The 20,672-nt window shown below is 42.6% G+C and overlaps 1 protein-coding gene across 4 annotated transcripts in view; it reads right to left on the bottom strand.

Moving 5' to 3' along the window:
• The window catches only part of DPP4 (dipeptidyl peptidase 4), an 83,533-nt gene that overhangs the window by 54,974 nt on the left and 7,887 nt on the right, over positions 1 to 20,672 (bottom strand). Inside the window, exons 2-4 of one of the 4 annotated variants that reach the window (XM_076005603.1) lie at positions 959 to 1,057; positions 456 to 547; positions 240 to 343 (exon numbers count right to left, since the gene is read on the bottom strand). In XM_076005603.1, coding sequence (XP_075861718.1) covers positions 240 to 272 — 33 coding nt within the window. In that variant the 5' untranslated portion in view covers positions 273 to 343; positions 456 to 547; positions 959 to 1,057. Of the gene's footprint in view, positions 1 to 239; positions 344 to 455; positions 548 to 958; positions 1,058 to 4,431; positions 4,565 to 20,672 lie in introns of all 4 variants that reach the window. The other 3 variants (XM_076005605.1, XM_020288496.2, XM_012735717.3) reach the window with 3 other exon arrangements.

Here is a 20,672-nt window from a genome sequence, read left to right on the forward strand (position 1 = left end):
TAGCAATTTTGCTTGGAATTCTGAGTTTAAAATGCCTGCAGGCCAGCCGGCAGGCTACTGGCAATTGAAGTGTGGATCTGGGGGTAGGGGGGCTAGTGTTACAGTAAGTGTGTGTATATGAGAATCAAGGCCAGAGAGGAGAGTGCTGATGCCGTGGAAGTGCATGAAAGTTACCAGAGGAGAGCATGCAAAGCAGGTGAGAGGCCGGTATTTGAAGACAGAGCCCAGGGAGCACTTACATTTAAAAATATGGGCACAGGAGGAGGAATCATCAAAGGAGACTAAAAAGTAGCCAAGGCAGGGAGCATTTCAAGAAGGAGAGAAAGATCCACTGTGCCATATGCTGCAGAGAGAGTCCAACAGGATGAGAAATGATAGTACTCATGATTCGAAAGGCAGTGAAAAAAAAAATCCCCAGACTTTAATGCATGAATTAATTAAGCGATTAAACATACAAATGTACTGTTCTCCAAAAACATGGAGTGGTTTCCATATTCAGCATTGACTAGCAAGATATTATTTTCTTGTTTGTAGAGATATTCATGATCTAAAGAGAGAAAACAACCAGATCAATATTTCAAGTTGCTACTAAACATCTTCATAAGCTGAAAATTATGAAATAAAATTTAAGATTTAAGTTCACACAAGTACTAAATAGGCATTTCTAAGTTGGGAAAACATGAATGATCAATATTACATGAGCATTCATTCATTTTTCCATTATTGTCAAGGATTCAACTCACTTTTAACTTTTTATAGTACAAGTCAAAGAAATACTTGGGTTTCTGTCTGTCTTCTCTCCCTTTGAACCCTTAACCAGAAAAAAAAAAAATACTCTCCACAGAGTTTTTTAAAAAAGGAATTATATCTTCTCAGAGCCATATAAGTGCCCCACAATGCGACTTAACTAAAATGGACTTAAGCAAAAAAATCTGCCCCCTACAAAAAAAATTCTTACCTGAAACCCACCGTAAGGAGTATGACTTCAGTCTTAAAGTATTTTTTAAGTAATCAGTTAGAGTGTAAGTTCTGCGACTGTCAGCTGTAGCATCATCTGCTGGTTGAAAAAAGAGCCAAATGTTCAGTAAGATGTAATAACCTAAGTTTTGGATAAAATAAACAAATGGATCTCTACAATATACCCTGCTCACAAAATGCAGAAATGTGTCACAAAGTGCAAGACACATTTTGAGAGACTTCAGACTGGATGGATGGAATAAAAATGCTTTTAACTTTAAAGCGTGTGTGTCTGTTTCACTGTGTTATATTGGTGTTATATTAGCGAGCTTCACTGTGAAGGTCTAGATCAGCAATGTCTAATAGAAATATGAGTACATTTTCTAATAGTCATATTTTTTGAAAATTAAGGTGAAATTAATTTTCATAGCATATTTTATTTAGTCTAATATATCTAAAATAGTATCAACATGTGACCAATATTTAAATGTTATTAATGACATCTTTCACTTTCCTTTTTTCATACTAACTCTTTGAAATCTGGTATGTAGTTTACACTTACAGCATATCTCATTTAGACTAGGCACATTGCAAGTCCATGGCTACATGTGGCATGTGGCCAGGGACTACTATAGTGAATGGCATGGGGTTAGATCAACCTTTACTGAATCCTTGAGGTCAACTTCAAGCCCTCTTGCTCCTTAGAGACCTTAAAGACATGCTGATCACCAATTCATGGATCTTTGTTCCTATCATTTGTTTTCCTTGAACTTGGTGGAATTTGTGTGGTTCTATATTCTGCTACTGGTGACCCAAATTCAAAGTCTGAAAATCATTTTTGATGTCTCTCTCTCTTTTCTCACCACTCCTATCTAATGACCCCATTGATTCTTCCTGGGAAATCTTTTTTCCAGGTAGCCCTGCCACCAAGTTCTCCCATTCCAATTCCTCCTCTGCACCACCACTCGAATGACTTTTCTAAAACTCTACTCTCATCCTGGTGATCACTTCCTTCAAGGGTCCTCAAACTTTTTAAACAGGGGGCCAGTTCACTGTCCTTCAGACCATTGGAGGGCAGGAGTATAGTTTTAAAAAAAACTATGAACAAATTCCTATGCACACTGCATATATCTTACTTTGAAGTAAAAGCACAAATAGGCAAGAACACCTTCATGTGGTCCATGGGCTGTAGTTTGAGGACACCTGCTCTAAAGGTTTCAGTATTTCCCCATTGCCTACAGGAAGAGTCAAAGTTGTTAGCCTGAAACTCCTAGCAGCGCTCCACAATCTGGCACGGGACTCTCTTCCACTCTCTCCCTACATCATCCAGTCTGATGATCTGCCCACTGCGCCCGGGAGATCTTTTAGGGCTTTTCCACCTCTGCTCCCCATCCTGAGCCATTTCTCTGCAAGGTCTTCCCTACTTCCCTGGCTGTCACGATTGCCACCCTCTGACTTCCACCATTCTCATGAAGACTTCAGTTTGACCCTCCCTGACTTTTGCCCCCACACTACTCATTTGGCTCTTGTCATTTAATGACTTGTGTTGACAGCTATTTTTCCATGCCTATCTGCATGGTGTCCTTGGCTAGGCCATGTACTCTTTGAAGACAAGGACTTGTTTGTTTGGTTTTTGGGGTTTTTTTGCATCAACCTTCAGCACCTAGCACAGTTCAATGCCAAAGTAGGAACATACACACATCAAGTTTTTGCTCATTGATATAGGACATCATTCTAGAAGCATAATCAAACCAGTGTGATTCCTCTTCCCCAATCTCAAAGCCTATCTACTGATGGCAAAGAGCTTAAAGTGTTCTTTGAAGTCCTCTACTTTTCCCACACATACCCAACATTCATTCACTCAATCAGCCACTACCTAACATTCCTATAACTGCAGTTCTTACTCTTTTGGGGATTGAGAAGCCAGCAGCATCTTCCCTTGTCAGTTTTTCACAGCCTAAGGGAAGGTAATTCTTTTATAGGAAATGTTCTTTTAAAAATGTTAAGATTTTATTTCTTCAGATCTTGTAGTAGACGTGTATTATTAATATATCTGCCTATAAAACCTTCCATTTCAAGGTATAAAATTGCTACATTACACTTTATTACTTTTTGATAGATGTTACTAAAATTTAGTTTTTTAATAGGTTAAAGAGATTTTAAAACACTGGTTTTTTTTTTTTTCAATTTAGTTCTGCATTTCATTCCTGAAAGTTAGTAAGATATTCATGTTTGTCAGTAGAAATATGGCAAGTGGGCAAACTCAGCCCTGATTGCCAACCTACAAACAAAAAGTTAAAGCCCTGTGCTACAGAAAATATTATTTGAAAATCATATTGAGAATAGTAGCTACAAATCTGGATCTGTTCACAAAGTGTTCTCAATTATTTGAGAATGCTTGGTTATTCATCCAACCATTCTGTCATATATCACATAGTTAAGAAGAAGTACTATTTGAAAAACACTACTGAGGAGAATATACCCAGTTATCTAGCGCTATTAGTCTAAAATGGACACAAAACACATTACCAAATTAGTGTAATTAGAGGTATAGACTGTTATAGACACAATTCTAATATTGTCTGCTGAGGTAGATGTCTACATAAACTCACAGATACAGATAGAAATATAGAAACACACATACATGTACATATAATAAAACAACACATACATGTATATATAATAAAACAACACATACATGTATATATAATAAAACAGACATATCAACATAGAACATCTGTCATTGACTCTTGATTTTATAAGAAGGGAATTAACTGAATACTTATAATAGATTGCATATAGTGCTATCTCATTTAAATGCTCTCTCACTTAAAGGTATCTATCCAGGTTTTTCAGGGAAACACACTTATGTCAGAATGCTAAAATAATTGAGGCAAAATTCCCCTGATATCATCTGCTGCCAGGTGGGCTGCCCTTCACGCTCATATGTGCTCCCCACTGAGCACTTCCCTCTCCTGCCCTCCTCAGGCCTTCCTGGGTTCATTCTCTCACGAGCCACCAGCTTTTCTAAACCCACCACCTCCACCACTTTCTGGCTCCCTTCTGCTCATGATGGCCCCCTGTGAATTGGGTAGATCTGCTGATGTTCCAGATCTCAGCACTGATGCCACACTCTTGCTACAGCCCGGGACATCCCTGCAAGGCCCAGGGCCACCTTGGCTTGTGCTGGGCTCACTCAGCTGCTTTACAGCAACCCTGCAACCCAGTTTCCATATGTTAGCTACCCAGTCCCAGAGCCGCACAGCTACATGGGAGCAAGCAGAGAAACAAATGTTCCTTGTTTTTTGTCTTGCCATTCGATAAGCAGGGCACATTGGAAGACAGTTTTAAAACATCTAGATAAGCGAGTTCTGTGAGATACGAGTGCCAAGTCCAGGTTTTGACCTTTAGCAAGTTCATAGTCTGCTGCCAAGTTACAATCTATTTTGTCAAACCCTTATAGGACACGCTCACGTTTCTTCTTCCTTGTCTATTTGCTCGCTGACAGGGCATTGCTACAGCAACAGATGACGGTCTCTGGCTGCTTGTGTGATTTTCTTGGTGTGGCCTGGCTCACGTCGTTCATTTGACTTATCCGTTCAAAGCACTGTGCAGCCAAGTAAAGCATTTAATCATATGTTACCCATCAGCTTATATAGAAACTCTTAGATTTAAATCTTATTTAATTTAAAAATAATTTTTTAAAAAAGGTTAGCAACTCTGTACTTTACCTCTTTGGCTATAGCAACTATTAGGTTGAACTATATGAAAATGCTATTTTTATCAGATAAAAAGGTAGAATAGCAGCACTTAAAAAAGATCAACATAGGTCAGGTGCGGTGGCTCATGCCTGTAATCCCAGCACTCTGGGAGGCCGAAGCAGGAGGATCGTTTGAGCTTAGGAGTTCGAGACCAGCCTGAGCAAGAGTGAGAATCCGTCTCTACTATAAAGAGAAAGAAATTAGCCAAACAACTAAAAATAGCCAAAAATTAGCCAGGCACAGTGGTGCCTGCCTGTAGTCCCAGCCACCTGGGAGGCTGGGGCAAGAGGATCTTTTGAGACCAGGAGTTTGAGGTTGCTGTGAGCTAGGCTGATGCCATGGCACTCTAGCCTGGGCAACAGAGTGAGACTTTGTCTCAAAAAAAAAAAAAAATTAAATAAATAAATAAATAAGGATCAACATAATAATAAATTCTTATTGAGCCAGGAGTGGTGGCTCACTCTTGTAACCCTGAAACTTTGGGATTGCTCAAGGCCAGGAGTTCAACAGCAGCCTGGACAACATAGTAAGACTTGGTCTCTACTAAATTAATTATTTGTTAATTAATTAATTAACTGTTATGAAAGTGTTACGGCATCTTAATGAACTTGCTGTAGGATCGGAATCATTCTAAATAAAAGTAATTCCAGAATGATAAGACCCAAATAAAAGAGTAATGTTAATGCATAGGATATTCTTGCTTTGATCAATCGTTACTATGTGATTGCACGATATTTTAAATACTTTTATATCCATTCATAATAAATATTTTTTGCCTGTATTAAACTCTGATATATAATATTTCCACTTCACAAGGATAAACTGTTTTGGTAAATAAATGGCTAATGAAATACATATAAAAAGAAATGTGCTCTTTACAGCTCATACATGCATAAAGTTGTTAAAAACAGGCAAAAGAGATATCTGGTTATAGAGTTCCTGTGTTCCATATGGTAATCAGTTAACATTCCATATTGACGCTTATATCTACGATGAATATAAAGAAATAAAATGAGTGTTAACTTCAAAATTTGCTCTAGCAAAATAGCAGCCTTGACATAGGGACAGAGGAAGAAAAATAAAGAAGGCAGAAGAAGGAATTTACTGAAAGTCTTCTCATGTCCTGTAGCTGTATTATCAGTGGCATGTGCAGGCTGCCACCCGTTTCCATTGATTCGACAAATACCCAGTTAAGGGTTGAGTAACTGGGGGCTTTGAAATCAGAGTGTCAGAATTTGAACCCAGATCCAACTCTTGACTTGGGGCCTTAGGAAAATTATAGAACCTTTGCTATGGTTTGAATGATAGTGTCTCCTCCAAAATTCGTGTCCAAGTTTAATCCCCACTGTGGTGGTATTAAGAGGTGGAGCCTTTAGGGAAATGATTAGTGCCTCATAAAAGGGCTGGAGTGTTGCCGGGCATAGGGCTCACCCCTGTGATCCTAGCACTCTGGGAGGCTGAGGCGGGCGGATCACTCGAGATCTGGAGTTCAAGACCAGCCTCAGCAAGAGCAAGACCCTGTCTCTACTCAAAATAGAAAGAAATTAGTCGGACAACTAAAAATATATAGAAAAGATTAGCTGGGCATGGTGGCGTGTGCCTGTAGTCCCAGCTATTTGGGAGGCTGAGGCAATAGGATTGCTTGAGCCTAGGAGTTTGAGGTTGCTGTGAGCTAGGTTGACGCCACGGCACTCTAGCCCAGGCAACAGAGTGAGACTCTGTCTCAAATAAAATAAAATAAAATAAAATAAAATAAAAATAATAAATAAAAGGGCTGGAGGGAACTGGCTTAGGCCTTTTTGTCCCTCTACCTTCTACCAGGTGAGGATGCTGCTGAGAGAGAAGATCCCATACGTGGAACAGACCCTCACCAGACATTTACCTGCCTTCACGTTGACTTTGTACTTCTCAGCCTCCAGAACTGTGGGAAATAAGTTTCTGTTCTTTATAAACTACCCAATCGCAGGTATTTTGTTGTAGTGCCACAAGAGGACTAAGACAGAACTGGTACTAGAGAAATGGAGTGTTGCTGTAACAAATACCTAAAAATATGGAAGTGGCTTTGGAAATGTGGAATGAGGTAATGGACAGAGGATGGAACAGTTTTGAAGTGCATGCTAGAAAAAGCTTAGCAATGAACTTGGCTCAATTGAGTCCATTCATTTGTGAAAGGCAGAATTTAAGAGCAATGAACTAGGGGGTTTGGCAGAAGAATTCTCTAAGCAAAGTGTTCAGGGTGCTGCATGGCTTCTCCTGATTTCCTATAGTAAAATGTGAGAAGAGAGAAACTAATTACAGACAAAATTTACAATTAAAAGGGAAGTAGACCTTAAAGATTTAGAGCCTGGCAGGTCGTGAAGACTGAAAGGTCAGGTTCAGGGAGAATGCCAAGGGTAAGGCCAAGTAACCGTTTAATAAGGAGATCATTATGGACAGAAGGAAGCCAGATGCTACTCATCAAGGCAAGGGAAGAATGATGCTGAAGGCATTTCAGAGATTACTGGTGCTGCTTCTCCCATCACAGGCCCAGAGCGCCAAGGCCTAGGGGACAGACCTATGTCAAAAGAGGGGCCTTGGGCACCCATGGAACCTGCATCACCTCAAGTCTCTCTCCCTACATTCTGGCTCAGCACTCCTGGACTGGCCCATATGTGGCTCAAGCTGGCCTGACTGTCACTCCAGAAGGTACAGACTGTGACCCTTTGCAGCACCCCCCTGGTGCTGACTCTGCAGGAGCAGGGGGCACATGAGCTGTGGAGGCTGTGGAGGCATGGCTACCTCCACCTCGATTACAAAGGAGGCCTCAGAGAGCCTTGTGGCCCAGGCAGAAAACTACCACAGGGGTGGGGCCACTGCCAAGTGTCCCCAGTAGGGCAATGTTTAGTGGAACTGTGGGGACAGGGTCACCCTTGAGACCTCAGAACTGTAGAGCCACCAACATGCAATGCCAGCCTGGGAGAGCCACAGACACCAGACTCCAACCCACAAGAGCTGCACTGTGGGCTGTGCCTGGCAAAGCCATGGTGGGAAGGGGTCCTCTGGGGCCTCTGGAGCCCAAGCCCCACCCCAGTGTGTCTGGAGGTGGGGCATGGAGCCAAAGATTATTCTCAAGCCTCAAGATTTCATGTTTTTTGCCTTGCTAGAGTTTGGACTTATTGGAACCTGTTAACCCTTTCTTCTTGCTATTTCTCCCTTTTGGAATGGGAATGTCTATCCTATGCCTGTTCCACCATAGTATTTTGGAAGCACATAACTTGTTTGATCTCATAGGTTCACAGCTGGAGCGCAATCTGCCTCAGGATGAATCATACCTTGAGTCTCCCTGCCATCTGATTAGATGAGACTCTGGACTTTACACTTTGATTCGATGCTAGAACCAGTTAGGACTTTTGAGGCTCTTAGGTTGGAATGAATGTATTTTGCATACAAGAAAAACATAAATTTGGGGGGCCTTTTCCTAAGGCCCCCCAAATTTGGGGGGGTAATTTTCCTAAGGCCCCCCTAAATTTGGGGGGGGTAATTTTCCTAAGGCCCCAGGGGTGGAATGCTATGGGCTGAATGTTCCCCAAAATTCAGGTGTTAAAACTTAATCACTATTGTGGCGATATTAAGAGGTGGAGCCTTTGGGGGAGTGATTAAGTCATAAGAGCTCTGTGCTCATGAATGGAGTAGTTTCTTCTCTGTTTTTGAGACAGGGTCTTGCTCTGTTGCCCAGACTGGAGTGCAGTGGCAAAATTATAGCTCACTGTAAGCTCGAACTTCCTCCTGGGCTTAAGTAGTCCTCAACCTCCATCTCAACCTCCTGAGTAGCTGGGACTACAAGCACACACCACTGTGCTCAGCTTGGATTAGTACCTTAAAAAGGGGCTGGAGGCAACTAACATAGGCCTTTCCTTTCCGCTCTTCTGCCATGTGAGGCAGAACAGACACTGAATGCCGGCACCTTGATATTGGACTTCCCATCCTCCAGAACTGTGAGAAAATAAATTTCTGTTGTTTATAAATCACCTAGTCTATGCTTTGTTGTTATAGCAGCACAAACAAACTAAGACAACCTTTTAAAGCCTCAATTTTTTAATTTATAAAATGAGATATAGTGTTATTTAGCCCATAGGGATTTATAATGATGAAATGTGATAATACATGTAATATGCTTAGCTCAGGACATAGAATTTAGGAAGCCCTCTGGATATGTTACACTATGCATTATTGTTTTGTTCCAAGCATGTGCTAGGCAATCAGAATACGAAGATGAATTAAAAAGCATCTCTCCCTGGAGCAGCTAACAGTAACATCAAGAATTTAGCTGCGATAAAATAGTAGCCACTTAAATTTCACTATATTCATAATAAAAAATGATCCTAGTAAGACAGCATGAGACCGTTATATTGAGAAAACATCTGGGATAAGTGCAACCTAATCATTTGCCAAGTGCTAGTGAGTGTCACTCTCTCCCTTTGACACAGCTAACACCATCCATAGCGTCCATAATAGGAGCCAGAGGTTCCTACTATGAAGGGAAACATTGAACTTCACGGAATTAGAGACTGTGTGAGAGTGATGTTTCCCTGAATACTACACACAGGAGGCATTAGATTATCATCACAATCGGCAGATTTACCTTCCCCACAAGAGAACCATCCAGGGACATCTGATAAATGCATTACCCCTGACCTGGAGGCTGTATTATGTTGGGACTGCATACTCTAAACATCTACCTTAGGATCAATATCAGATGACCATACTTCCCTTAGGGAGGTAATCACAGTAATTTCAAATATTCACCCTCAAAGGCCAACCAAATAATACAATGCACATTTCACAGAATAGCAACGGTTTGGAAAAAAGGAAAAACCTTAATGGAATAGTCTGTCATGGCACTAACCTCACCTTCTCCTCCTCAGTTAGCATTCTACTCCATCCACACTGGCCCCCAGAAGTTCCTCAGACCTACCAGGCTCACTCCTGCCTCGGGGACTTTGCACTGGCTATACCCTCTGCCTGGAATATTCTTCCCCCCAGATATGCCCCAGGTTTTCTCCCTCACCTCCTTCAGGTCTCTATTTAAATGTTGCATTTCTTCCCTGGACTAGCACTGCAGCCCTTTCCCCCATGGCATTCTCTATTGCCCTTTCCACCTTTATTTATTTTTCCTTAGCAGTGATACCAACCAACACACTATAGATTTTTCTTACTTATCTTTTTCATTGCCTGCCTCCCTTGAGTGGATGTAAGCTCCACGAGGGCACTGGGTTTGTTTGTTTGTTTGTTTTCATTTTTTTTAATTATGTTTTTTTTTTATTTCAGCATATTATGGGGGTACAGATTTTAAGGTTTCAATAAATGCCCTTGCCCCACCTCCCTCCACAAGTCTGAGTTTCCAGCATGACCATCCCTCAGTGAGTTTGTTTACTATTGTATCACTACAGCCCGGAACAGCGCCTGGCGCTCAATAAGTACTTGTTGAATGAAAAGATAAAAGCAAGACAATACAAAAATAAGAACCAACAGCTCAAACATCAGTATGTGAACTCCAGCTGGCTGTGGTATAGGAAGAGCAGTGAGCTTGGCCAGACAGGCCTAGCCAGAACCGGGACAGGACTCTTGGGTTCCCGCCTGCCACTGGTCACTGTTAGGTCAGTTTCCTTCTGTAAGCATGTGCCAGCCATTTACCTACTGTCTTTCAACTCTAAATACACCCTTCTTTTCTCAGAAATGCTGGAAAGGGGATCTACAGCTCTATTTCCAACACTCCTTCATCTGCAGGATTCCTATTGGGTTCCAGTAACAGGGAAAAATAGGAAAAATTGGATGGCAATAGAAGAGAAGGGACTCCCCTCCTCTTGCTGAGCCTGCCAGCATGCACCCAGCAGGAGCACCTGCCCAGCTTCCTTTGTAATATCCCAAACCTCCTTCCTCGTGCCTCTCAGAGGTACTAGAAGCAGCCCAGTGCCTGACACATCCTAGAGTTTTGAGCCCAGCCCTTCAGTCTCTTTTTTTTCTCTTTGTTGCCAAGCTCTAGAGGTGGTTCTTTCTTGCAGTTACTGGCCTGGAGACACCTCACAATTCCTCTGTTGTTCCTTTATCTGGATAATAACCAATTTTCATATTAAATTCCTCTGCTGAAATACCTAGTGTGATTTCTATATGGGTCACTGTGCCCTAACTGATATAAAGACTTACTCATCTTACCTGCAAATAAAGTCTCTGTAAGCTGTAAGAATACAATATTTAGCCCTGGGGTTGGCAACATTTTTCTGAAATGGTCGGATGGTAAATAGTTTAGACTTTGTAGGACTCATGGTCTCTGGTCTCAGTGGCAACAACTCAAGACTGCCATTGTTGCCCGAAAGCTGCCATAGACAATGTATAAGTGACTGGGCGTGGCCCTGTTCCCCTAAAACTTTTTTTTTTTTTGAGACAGAGTCTCCCTTTGTTGCCCAGGCTAGAGTGAGTGCCCTGGAGTCAGCCTAGCTCACAGCAACCTCAAACTCCTGGGCTCAAGCGATCCTACTGCTTCAGCCTCCCGAGTAGCTGGGACTACAGGCATGCGCCACCATGCCCGGCTAATGTTTTTCATATATATTAGTTGGCCAATTAATTTCTTTCCATTTATAGTAGAGACGAGGTCTTGCTCTTGCTCAGGCTGATTTCGAACTCCTGACCTTGAGTGATCCACCCTCTGCGGCCTCCCAGAGTGCTAGGATTACAGACGTGAGCCACTGCATCCTGCCCATAAAACTTTATTTACAAAAACAGGTGGCCAGCCCTGTCTGCAGTTTGACAACCTCATCTAGACATTCCTCAAAATTGTGAACAACATTAAGAAAAGAAAGAAAAAACAAAACAAAACAAAGAAACCTGCTCTGAAAATTGGTTTTGAAAGACAGATGTTGAGATTGAAACTGCAATTGCCTTGAAACAATATCAGCATAAGACTCAAATAAATGCAGCAGAAAAGTGCAAGTGGACAGAATATTCATGTCTCAATATGTGGGTCAAGGTGGACATCTTCATGTCAAGACACTGGTGAAGAAATACAAGGCTGGAGGGGCTGCCGGAACTAGACCCAGGTGCCACTTCCTGGCTTGCCTTCCGCCAGGGCAGAGTCCAGAGGCCACACAGGAAGCCAGCAGTTAACACAGCAGCAGGACTGCTTTGTTCCCTTTTGAAATAAAATTGCTTTTTTTCCCCTAATTATAGTCCCTCTCTCCCTTTGATAAGATGCTTCTCAAAATAAACAAGGCCATTCCAATAACGGCCCAAACTAATATTTACAGAGTTTATATGCCCCACGAAATTGACTGTATTCCAAGGTGATGTAATCCAATGTAACTGTGGTGATAAGAAGCACTTGAGAGGTGGAAAATTCTTAACCATATGGCTAAATGACACACAGACCCATGAAACATGCAAACTGTCTTAGCCAAGGGCTACTTTCTCTGGACAAATACTTAAAGTAGTTGTAGTGAGACATCAGCGGAAGGTAATTATAATACAAGCTAAAGAGGCCGAGCCCAGTGGCTCTGGGAGGCCATGGAGGGTGGATCACTGAAAGTCAGGAGTTCGAAACCAGCCTGAGCAAGAGTGAGAGCCCATCTCTACTAAAAATAGAAAGAAATTAATTAGCCAACTAAAAATACACAGAAAAAATTAGCTGGGCATGGTGGCGCATGCCTGTAGTCCCAGCTACTCAGGAGGCTGAGGCAGAAGGATCGCTTGAGTCCAGGAGTTTGAGGTTGCTGTGAGCTAGGCTGATGCCACAGCACTCTAACCCGGGCAACAGAGTGACACTCTGCCTCAAAAAAATTAAAAAAAAAATAATAATAATAATACAAGCTAAGAAAGATCAGCTTGTGTTGGAAAGAAAACTGATTAGAGAACATTAGCATTAAGGGAAACTGAAAGCTCTAGTAATGACTCATTGAAGAATTTTCCAGAAAGATATATAAGTGTAATCAACAAGGCTACTGTTTGTGACAAGCATTTTGTCATCCACGATATAAGGAAAAACAATATTTGGAAAACAAAACTGCTATAGAAATTTTCCTTTTCCTGGTATTCACCAGGCAAAACACTCAGGAGTGTAGGGCGAATGTTATTACACTATGTGCCTGTGGGGCTGTTAAGAAGGAAAAAAAAGGTAAAAACATATGAAGAATAATGATTACACATTTTTTATAGAGTTCTTCAGTGCACTGGGCTGTTTTAGGCATGGAATACTTTTTTTTTTTTTTTTTTTTTGGACAGTCTCACTCTGTCACCCCAGCTAGAGTGCAGTGGTGTGATCATAGCTCACTGCAGCCTCAAACTCCTGAGCTGAAGCAATCCTCCTGCCTCAGCCTCCCAAGTACCTGGGACAACAGGCATATGCCACCATGCCCGGCTAATTTTTCTATCTTTTGTAGAGACAGGGCCTCACTCTGAACTCCTGACCTCAAGAAATCCTCCCGCCTCAGGCTCCCAAAGTGCTAGGATTACAGGTGTGAGCCACCATGCCCAGTCCATTAAATACATTTATTAACTAATTTATTCCTCTTATTTTCGTCTCCATTTTACAGATAAGGAGACTGAGGCACAGGCAGGCATAGCCAGTAACTGGAGTAAAGTCCCATAATTACTATGCACCAAAGCCACATTTGAACCAGACAATATGGCTCCAAAGCTTGTGGTTACAACCACTCCTCTAAGCCTCTCTGAATCTTTGGGGCAGTGGATTATACATAGTAAATGCTGTGCTGGCAGTTTCGTGAGTTGGTGGAGGTCAATTAGGCTTTACAGAAGTGTCTGAATTCAATGTTTGCAACAATTTAAATAGGCCATCAGTAGTGTCATTTGGACTTGGGTTAGGTGAAACTTAATTTTTCTAGCGCTCCAAAAATCAAACGAGCACAAGTTCTCTCTAAGCACTCTAGAATTTTCCCTCTGGACTGTATTAAGGGTGGCAACTCTGTGACTTTCTGGTAAGAAAGTTATCTCATGCTTGTTCTCTTTTCTGTGCTATATCCAATAACCTTCATCGTCTTTCCCTTAAACTCAAAAGAAATAACTTTGTATGATTTAATCCAGGTTTCTTTTCTTCCTTTTTTTTTTTTTTTTAAAAAAATATTTCCCGGATTTTAAACATTACGCAATGCTAAATAACTCAGGCCCTGCAGTGCACATTTTGAAAACAGTATGAAATTACCCAACAAAAAGCTTCAATGATTCCTCCTTTATAGTAAAAGCCATAAGGGGCTTATTTTCTACCAGGCTCGTCATTTCTGGGGATCTGTCCCCACTACCATTGTCTAACCTTTTCTTTAAAACTCAGAGGAAAAGATGGGCTTCCTTCCTGCCCATTCTCCCCCACCCTGTGCCTCAGAGCCCTGTCTTCCTCACCCTCAAGGGATTTTGTTCTCAGCTCATCTTTTCCTTCTCTAGTGTCTTTTCACTGCTCCCTGCTGCTCTGTCCTTAAGCATGCCGTGGGAGCACCTATCTTAAAGCGATCCCTGACCCGGCTGCCTTCTCAAGCCATCTAGACAGACTTCTTGAATAAACAGCCTGCACCTGTGGGCTCCACTTTCTCATTGCCCTTCCTCGTGCCTCTTGATCTATCCCGTACTCCGGTCTCCCTCCTTCTCTTATTAAAATGCTTATTTCCTGTAACATGTATTTTTGCCAATTAATCAAGTCATTTTATATCATTTAAGTACTTAATCTGATTGATCTTTTCTTAGCTAGACTATAAATAAAACAAGAGGAGGAATGCATCCTATCTTTATCAAAAACTGCTAGCACTGTACTTTACAAATAGTAGGTGCGTGTGATCTATGGTAGTACTGGATGGTTTGACCCCATATTTATGAACATAAGCATTTTAATGAGAATTACAGCCACATTAAAAAGTGTTCATCAAGATTACTTTTTTTGGCCTGGCAGGTGGCTCATGCCTATAATCCTAGCACTCTGGGAGGCCAAGGAAGGCCAATCATTTGAGCTCAGGAGTTCAAGACCAGCCTGAGCAAGAGCGAGACCCCATCTCTACTAAAAATAGAAAGAAATCAGCTGGACAACTAAAAATATATAGAAAAACAAAATTAGCGGGGCATGGTGGCACATGCCTGTAGTCCCGGCTACTAAAGAGGCTAAAGCAGAAGAATCGCTTGAGCCTAGGAGTTTGAGGTTGCTGTGAGCTGGGCTGACACCATGGCACTCTAGCCAGGGTAACAGAGTGAGACTCTGTCTCATAAATAAATAAACAAATAAATCAATATTTTTCTTGCCTGAGTTCTAAGATAATCCCTATAATTCACCAGATATTTATTTAGCAACCACTGTGTTCCTCAATGTTCTAGGCACTAGAGATATAACAGTGAATAAAACATGAAAAACTCCTGCCCTCATGAAGCTTACATTTTGTAACTGGAGGAGACGTATGAACACACAGTAGGAAATGCTATATGTTAGGTGGTAATGAGTGCCACAGAGAAAAGAAAGCAAGGAAATAAGAGGAATGTTAGGTTTGGGGATGTTGCTGTTTTCAATAGGCTGGTCAAGAAGTCCAGCTGATAAGGTGACATTTGAGCAGAGACCTGGTGGAGGGGAGGGAGTGAGCAATGCACAATCCCAGGGAGGAGTATTCCCAGCAGATCTGCCAGCACAAAGCCTCTGAGGCAGGTGAATGAAAAGGGAGGGAGAGTTGAAGAGCTCAGACAGGTGGTGGCACTCAGATCTCAGGACCTTGTTGGCAATTGTATGTGTGGTGTTGGGGTTCCCCCCCCCTTTTTTTTCACACAGAGTCTCACTCTGTTACCTGGGCTAGAGTGCCATGGCATCAGCCTAGCTCATAGCAACCTCAAACTCCTGGGCTTCTTCTACCTCAGCCTCCCGAATAGCTGGGACTACAGGCATGCGCCACCATGCCCGGCTAAATTTTCTATATATGTTTTTAGTTGGCCAATTAATTTCTTGCTATGTTTAATAGAGACAGGATCTTGCTCTTGCTCAGGCTGGTTTTGAACTCCTGACCTTGAGCCATCCACCCGCCTCAGCCTCCCAGAGTGCTGGGATTACATGCGTGAGCCACCGTGCCCAGCCTGTGTGTGGTTTTTACTCTGAGAGAGATGGGAAGCCACTGAATGGGTCTGAGCAGATGACATTATTTGACTTAGGTTTAATATGATCACGGTATTAGCTTTATATTGCTATGCAACAAAACACCGCAAATTCAGTGGCTTAACACAGGACTCATATATCAGCTCAGAGCATGGTTGGGTGCTCTCTTCAGAGTATTATGAGGTTAAGATCAAGGTTTTGGCTGGACCAACTTTTCACCTGGAGGCTCTGGGGGAAAAAATCTGCTTCCATGCTCACACAGGTTGGCAGAATTTGGTTCCTCGAGGTTGAGACTGAAGTTCCCATGTACTTGTTAAGTGCAAGCCGGGGGCTGCTCTCACCTCCTAGAGACTACCACACTCCTGGCCACATGGACCCTCTGTCTTCCAGGTTAGCAGCAGCGCATCAAACCTTTCTCGTGCGTGGGATGCCTGACTACCTGTCCTGTGATTCAGTCAGGCCCAAGCAGGTACTCTTTCTTTCTTAAAGTCAACTGTGCTTTATAACAAACGCTAACCACATCCACAATGTCAGGGATTGTACACAGGAGGGGTGGGGAGGAAATCTTGGGGGTCACCTTAGAATTCTGCCCACCACAATCCCCTTGCCTGCTGTGTTAAGAATACACCCTAGCGGCCGGGCGCTGTGGCTCACGCCTGTAATCCTAGCTCTTGGGAGGCCGAGGCGGGCGGATTGCTCAAGGTCAGGAGTTCAAAACCAGCCTGAGCAAGAGCGAGACCCCGTCTCTACTATAAATAGAAAGAAATTAATTGGCCAACTGATATATATATATAAAAAAATTAGCCGGGCATGGTGGCACATGCCTGTAGTCCCAGCTACCCGGGAGGCTGAGGCAGAAGGATCACTGGAGCCCAGGAGTTTGAGGTTGCTGTGAGCTAGGCTGACGCCACGGCACTCACTCTAGCCTGGGCAACAAAGCGAGACTCTGTCTCAAAAAAAAAAAAAAAAAGAATACACCCTAGGGAGGTAAGAAACAATATGGAAATTTTTGCAATATTTTATGTGAAAGTGATGGTGTCTTGGACCAGGGTGGTAGTAGAAGAGATGTTGGGTATACTCAAACTCTGAAAGAACGTGAAGCTAGGGGTGGCAGGATTGCGTGGATATTGACCCCAGCAACTGCGAAAATGGAATTGCTGTTTGCTGAGACAAGATGTACTCAGGGAGAAATAGGCTTTGGGGGACAAAGAGTTTTTGGGGAGACAAAGAGTTTTGAGAGATGTCATTCTAAGATGCCTCTATCACATCCAAATGGAGATGTCCAGTAAGCAGCTGGATACATGTATTCAGGAGACAAGTCTGATCTAGAGATAAAACTTGAGAGTTGCCAGGTTATAGATGGTATTTAAGGCCATGGGAGTGAATGAAATCGTCTAATGCAAAAAAGGAGGAGGAGCTCCGAGGAGTTGGGAAACAGCCCACAGGGAGGCAGAGGGACAGCTAGGAGAGAGGTGAGCCAGAGGGAAGGCAGAGAAGGATGCCCAATTGACAGGCACATGAGACCCGGAGTTGAGAGCCCAGCTTTGGATTTGGCAACACCGAGGAGGAGGTTAGGGACTTCAACAAGAACAGAGCAGTTTGAGCGGTGTGGTGGGGATAACCCTTTCTGCAGTGGGTTTAAGAGAGAAAAAAAGGGAGAGGAGCTGCCAGCAGCAGTAACAGAGAACTCTCTGAGGAGTTCTGGAGTGAAGAAAGCAGAGCAAAGGAGTGGCACATTGGCAGGGATGTGGGTGGAGATGTTTTCTTTCATTCTTTTTTTTTTTTTTTCAAGAATGTAAGAGATTACAGCATGTTTATGATCAAATAAGGATGGAAAATATGATGTCGAGGCAGGCTGGGGAACAGCTGGAGCCTTGCCTTGGGGCAAGCAGAAGGGTAGGGGGCGGTGCAGAAACAGAATGCCTAGCATGGACAGCAGCCCAGCGCTCATCTGTCCCCTGGGAGGGACCGATGCAGGTGAGTGCACAGGTGGGCTAGTGAGAAGTGAAGTTCTCCTCTCATGGTTTCAGTTTTCTCATTAAAACAAGAAGCCTGGTCCTCAGCTGCGAATGAGCATGAGAAGGGGTTGCTGGAGGGATCCAGGAGAGGCAATACCTGGAGTGGGTCCCCAGGAGTGCAGGCCAGTGAGAAGAACAGGAAAAATAGGGGTGGCTTGCCAGGCAGGACTGAGAGGCCCCTTCATTCTGGATTCTCTTTCATACAGTCAAACCCTTCTCATTTTTAGGAAATTGTTACCATGAAGAGTAATTTTTTCCCCTGGAAATTTGACAACAAAGATTTGAGTCATTAGTTATTAATAGATTCTTTTTGTCCATGTCAAATTAAATTGGAACTTCTAGACATCGTGAGTTTTATTTTCCTTTTGTTTATTCATTTACTTATTTATTCTGTTTTTATGGCCATTGATTATTTCAAGTCCTACTTTCCTCGGTTAATTAACTGCAGATCTAATTTTTACCGTTTTTTTTTTTTTTTTAAACTTTGTCCGTTTTATTTTTTGTTGACTGTTTCTGCTACTAGTTGCCATTATGAACGGGATAAAATGTGGTTAGTTTACATGACTTTCTGTGGAAAAATAGAGAGTAATTCTCCCATCAGATACTTCTGACCTGCTGTGTTATCTCATATTTGTACCTTAAATATTTCAACTTCAATTGTTCCCTACTCTTGATCACTTTGGATGCCAAGAGGAAGCAAGTGCTGGGGTCAAAATGCCCTGTTGATCAAAAGAGCAGCAGCAAAACGCACTGCCTTGCAATAAACCCAGGTGGTTAGGAAAGAAAGTGAGAAGCGAAGGAGGGAGTTGTAGTATCAGATTCTTTGGAGATCAGAGCTGGCTTGATATCTGTCCTCTTTTGTTGGAAAACCAAATTTTCCTAATGCAATTAAAAGAGCAAGAATAAAATATATTATGTGATACTCCTACATAGACCCCCCCCATTTCTGTCTTTTGGACAGAAAAGTTCCAGTTCAACTTAAGTGTTTGCCCTTCCCCTTCCATGTACTAAAGAAAGAAGTTCCTCTTTAGCCCCAGAAAGGTGAGCCTTGATTAATCTAGTCCAATTGTGGCAATTCATTCCTCTTGCCAGGGATTAGTTTAGACACACACAAGTGACACCCTAAGACCTAAAAACCTACCTGGGATCAGAGGACTTCTGGAAGTGGTTTTCCTCCCTAATACGATAAGGAAAAGCATTCTCTTTTCCTGTGAAAGAATCGAACAAGCGAGTGCTGTGCTGAGCTATGGCAGCTACGCTCAACCACGAGAGGACACGCTTGAGGACAAAAGTGAACAGTCTGAGCACGGCAGAGCTGAAAGATGTAAAGGCCCTGGGTTCTTGAAGATGTTGTCACACCCCTGCATTATCAAACTTAAGAACTGCTTTGCTTCTGCATTTCTGCATTTTCTTCCAATAATGTATGATGTAAGGTACTACTACTAATAAAATGTTATAGTTTAAACAACTTTTGGTCAGGTATTCTGTTACTTGAAGCCATAAACATTTTTTTTTTTTTTTTTTTGAGACAGAGTCTCACTCTGTTGCCCAGGCTAGAATGAGTGCCGTGGCGTCAGCCTAGCTCACAGCAACCTCAAACTCCTGGGCTCAAGCGATCCTCCTGCCTCAGCCTCCCGAGTAGCTGGGATTACAGGCATGTGCCACCACGCCTAACTAATTTTTTTTTTGATATGTATTTTTTCAGTTGTCCAGCTAATTTCTTTCTATTTTTTTAGTAGAAATGGGGTCTCACTCTTGCTCAGGCTGGTTTCGAACTCCTGAGCTCAAACGATCCTCCTGCCTCGGCCTCCCAGAGTGCTAGGATTATAGGCGTGAGCCACCACGCACAGCCTTTCTTTTTTTTTCTTTTTTTTTTAGAGTTGGGGGTTTCACTCTGTCACCCAGGCTGGAGTGCAACAGCATGATTATAGCTCACTGGAACCTCTCAAACTCCTGGGCTCAAGTGATCCTCCTGCCTCAGCTCCTGAGTAGCTGGGACTATAGGTGTGCACTGCTATGCCTCTACAAAATTATTTGTAGAGATGGGGGTCTCACTATGCTGCCCAGGCTGGTCTCAAACTCCTGGCCTCAAGTGATCCTCCCACCTTAGAGTCCCAAAGTGTTGAGATTACAAGTGTGAATCACTGCACCCAGCCTAAAGCCAAAAACATTCTATCTTGTTCAATCCTCATACAGAATCGAGAGGCTGTACATTGGTGAGGACTGACGTGGAGGGGAACTGCACGCCTAGGAGACAGTCCAGTGGCTGGAGGATTAGAAGGGTTGTACTGAGACCTATTAATTATTAACCCTTTATTCTTGGTTACGTACAGACTTCCTGGAGCAGCATTTATTTTTTGCTCATTAGTGCTCCCAGAACACTTTGATCATTTACTAGAAGGGCACTTAGCTCTTTTGATTATAGTTAATGTTTATGTTTTCTTTAATATTGTGAATTATTTGAGGACGAGAGCTGTATCTGTCATCTTTATATTCCCAGGGACCAACAAAGTGGTATGTAGAAAATGCTCAATAAATATATGCTGAGTTGGGGAATTACCTTCTGTTGATAAGTCTGTGCTGGGTAAATGTGAGGTACAAGGGCCTTACGAGCCCAGCTTTGGAAAGGGGAAAGCTGATCAGTAGGAAGAAGAAGTTAGGCAAGAGGAACCTCTGCAGATTAGCTCTTGGGGAAGGGGAACAGCCATGGGGCAAGAGGAAATTCTTCACTTTGGCAATCCATCCCACCGCCCAAGGGGCCATTCCTTCTCCTTCCCTCACTCTTCACATGCCCATAGATTAGGTCTTACCCCAAAAAGACATTCTGCATTTTTTTAG

Source organism: Microcebus murinus, chromosome 8, assembly GCF_040939455.1.
Source record: "Microcebus murinus isolate Inina chromosome 8, M.murinus_Inina_mat1.0, whole genome shotgun sequence".
Lineage (NCBI taxonomy): Eukaryota > Metazoa > Chordata > Mammalia > Primates > Cheirogaleidae > Microcebus > Microcebus murinus.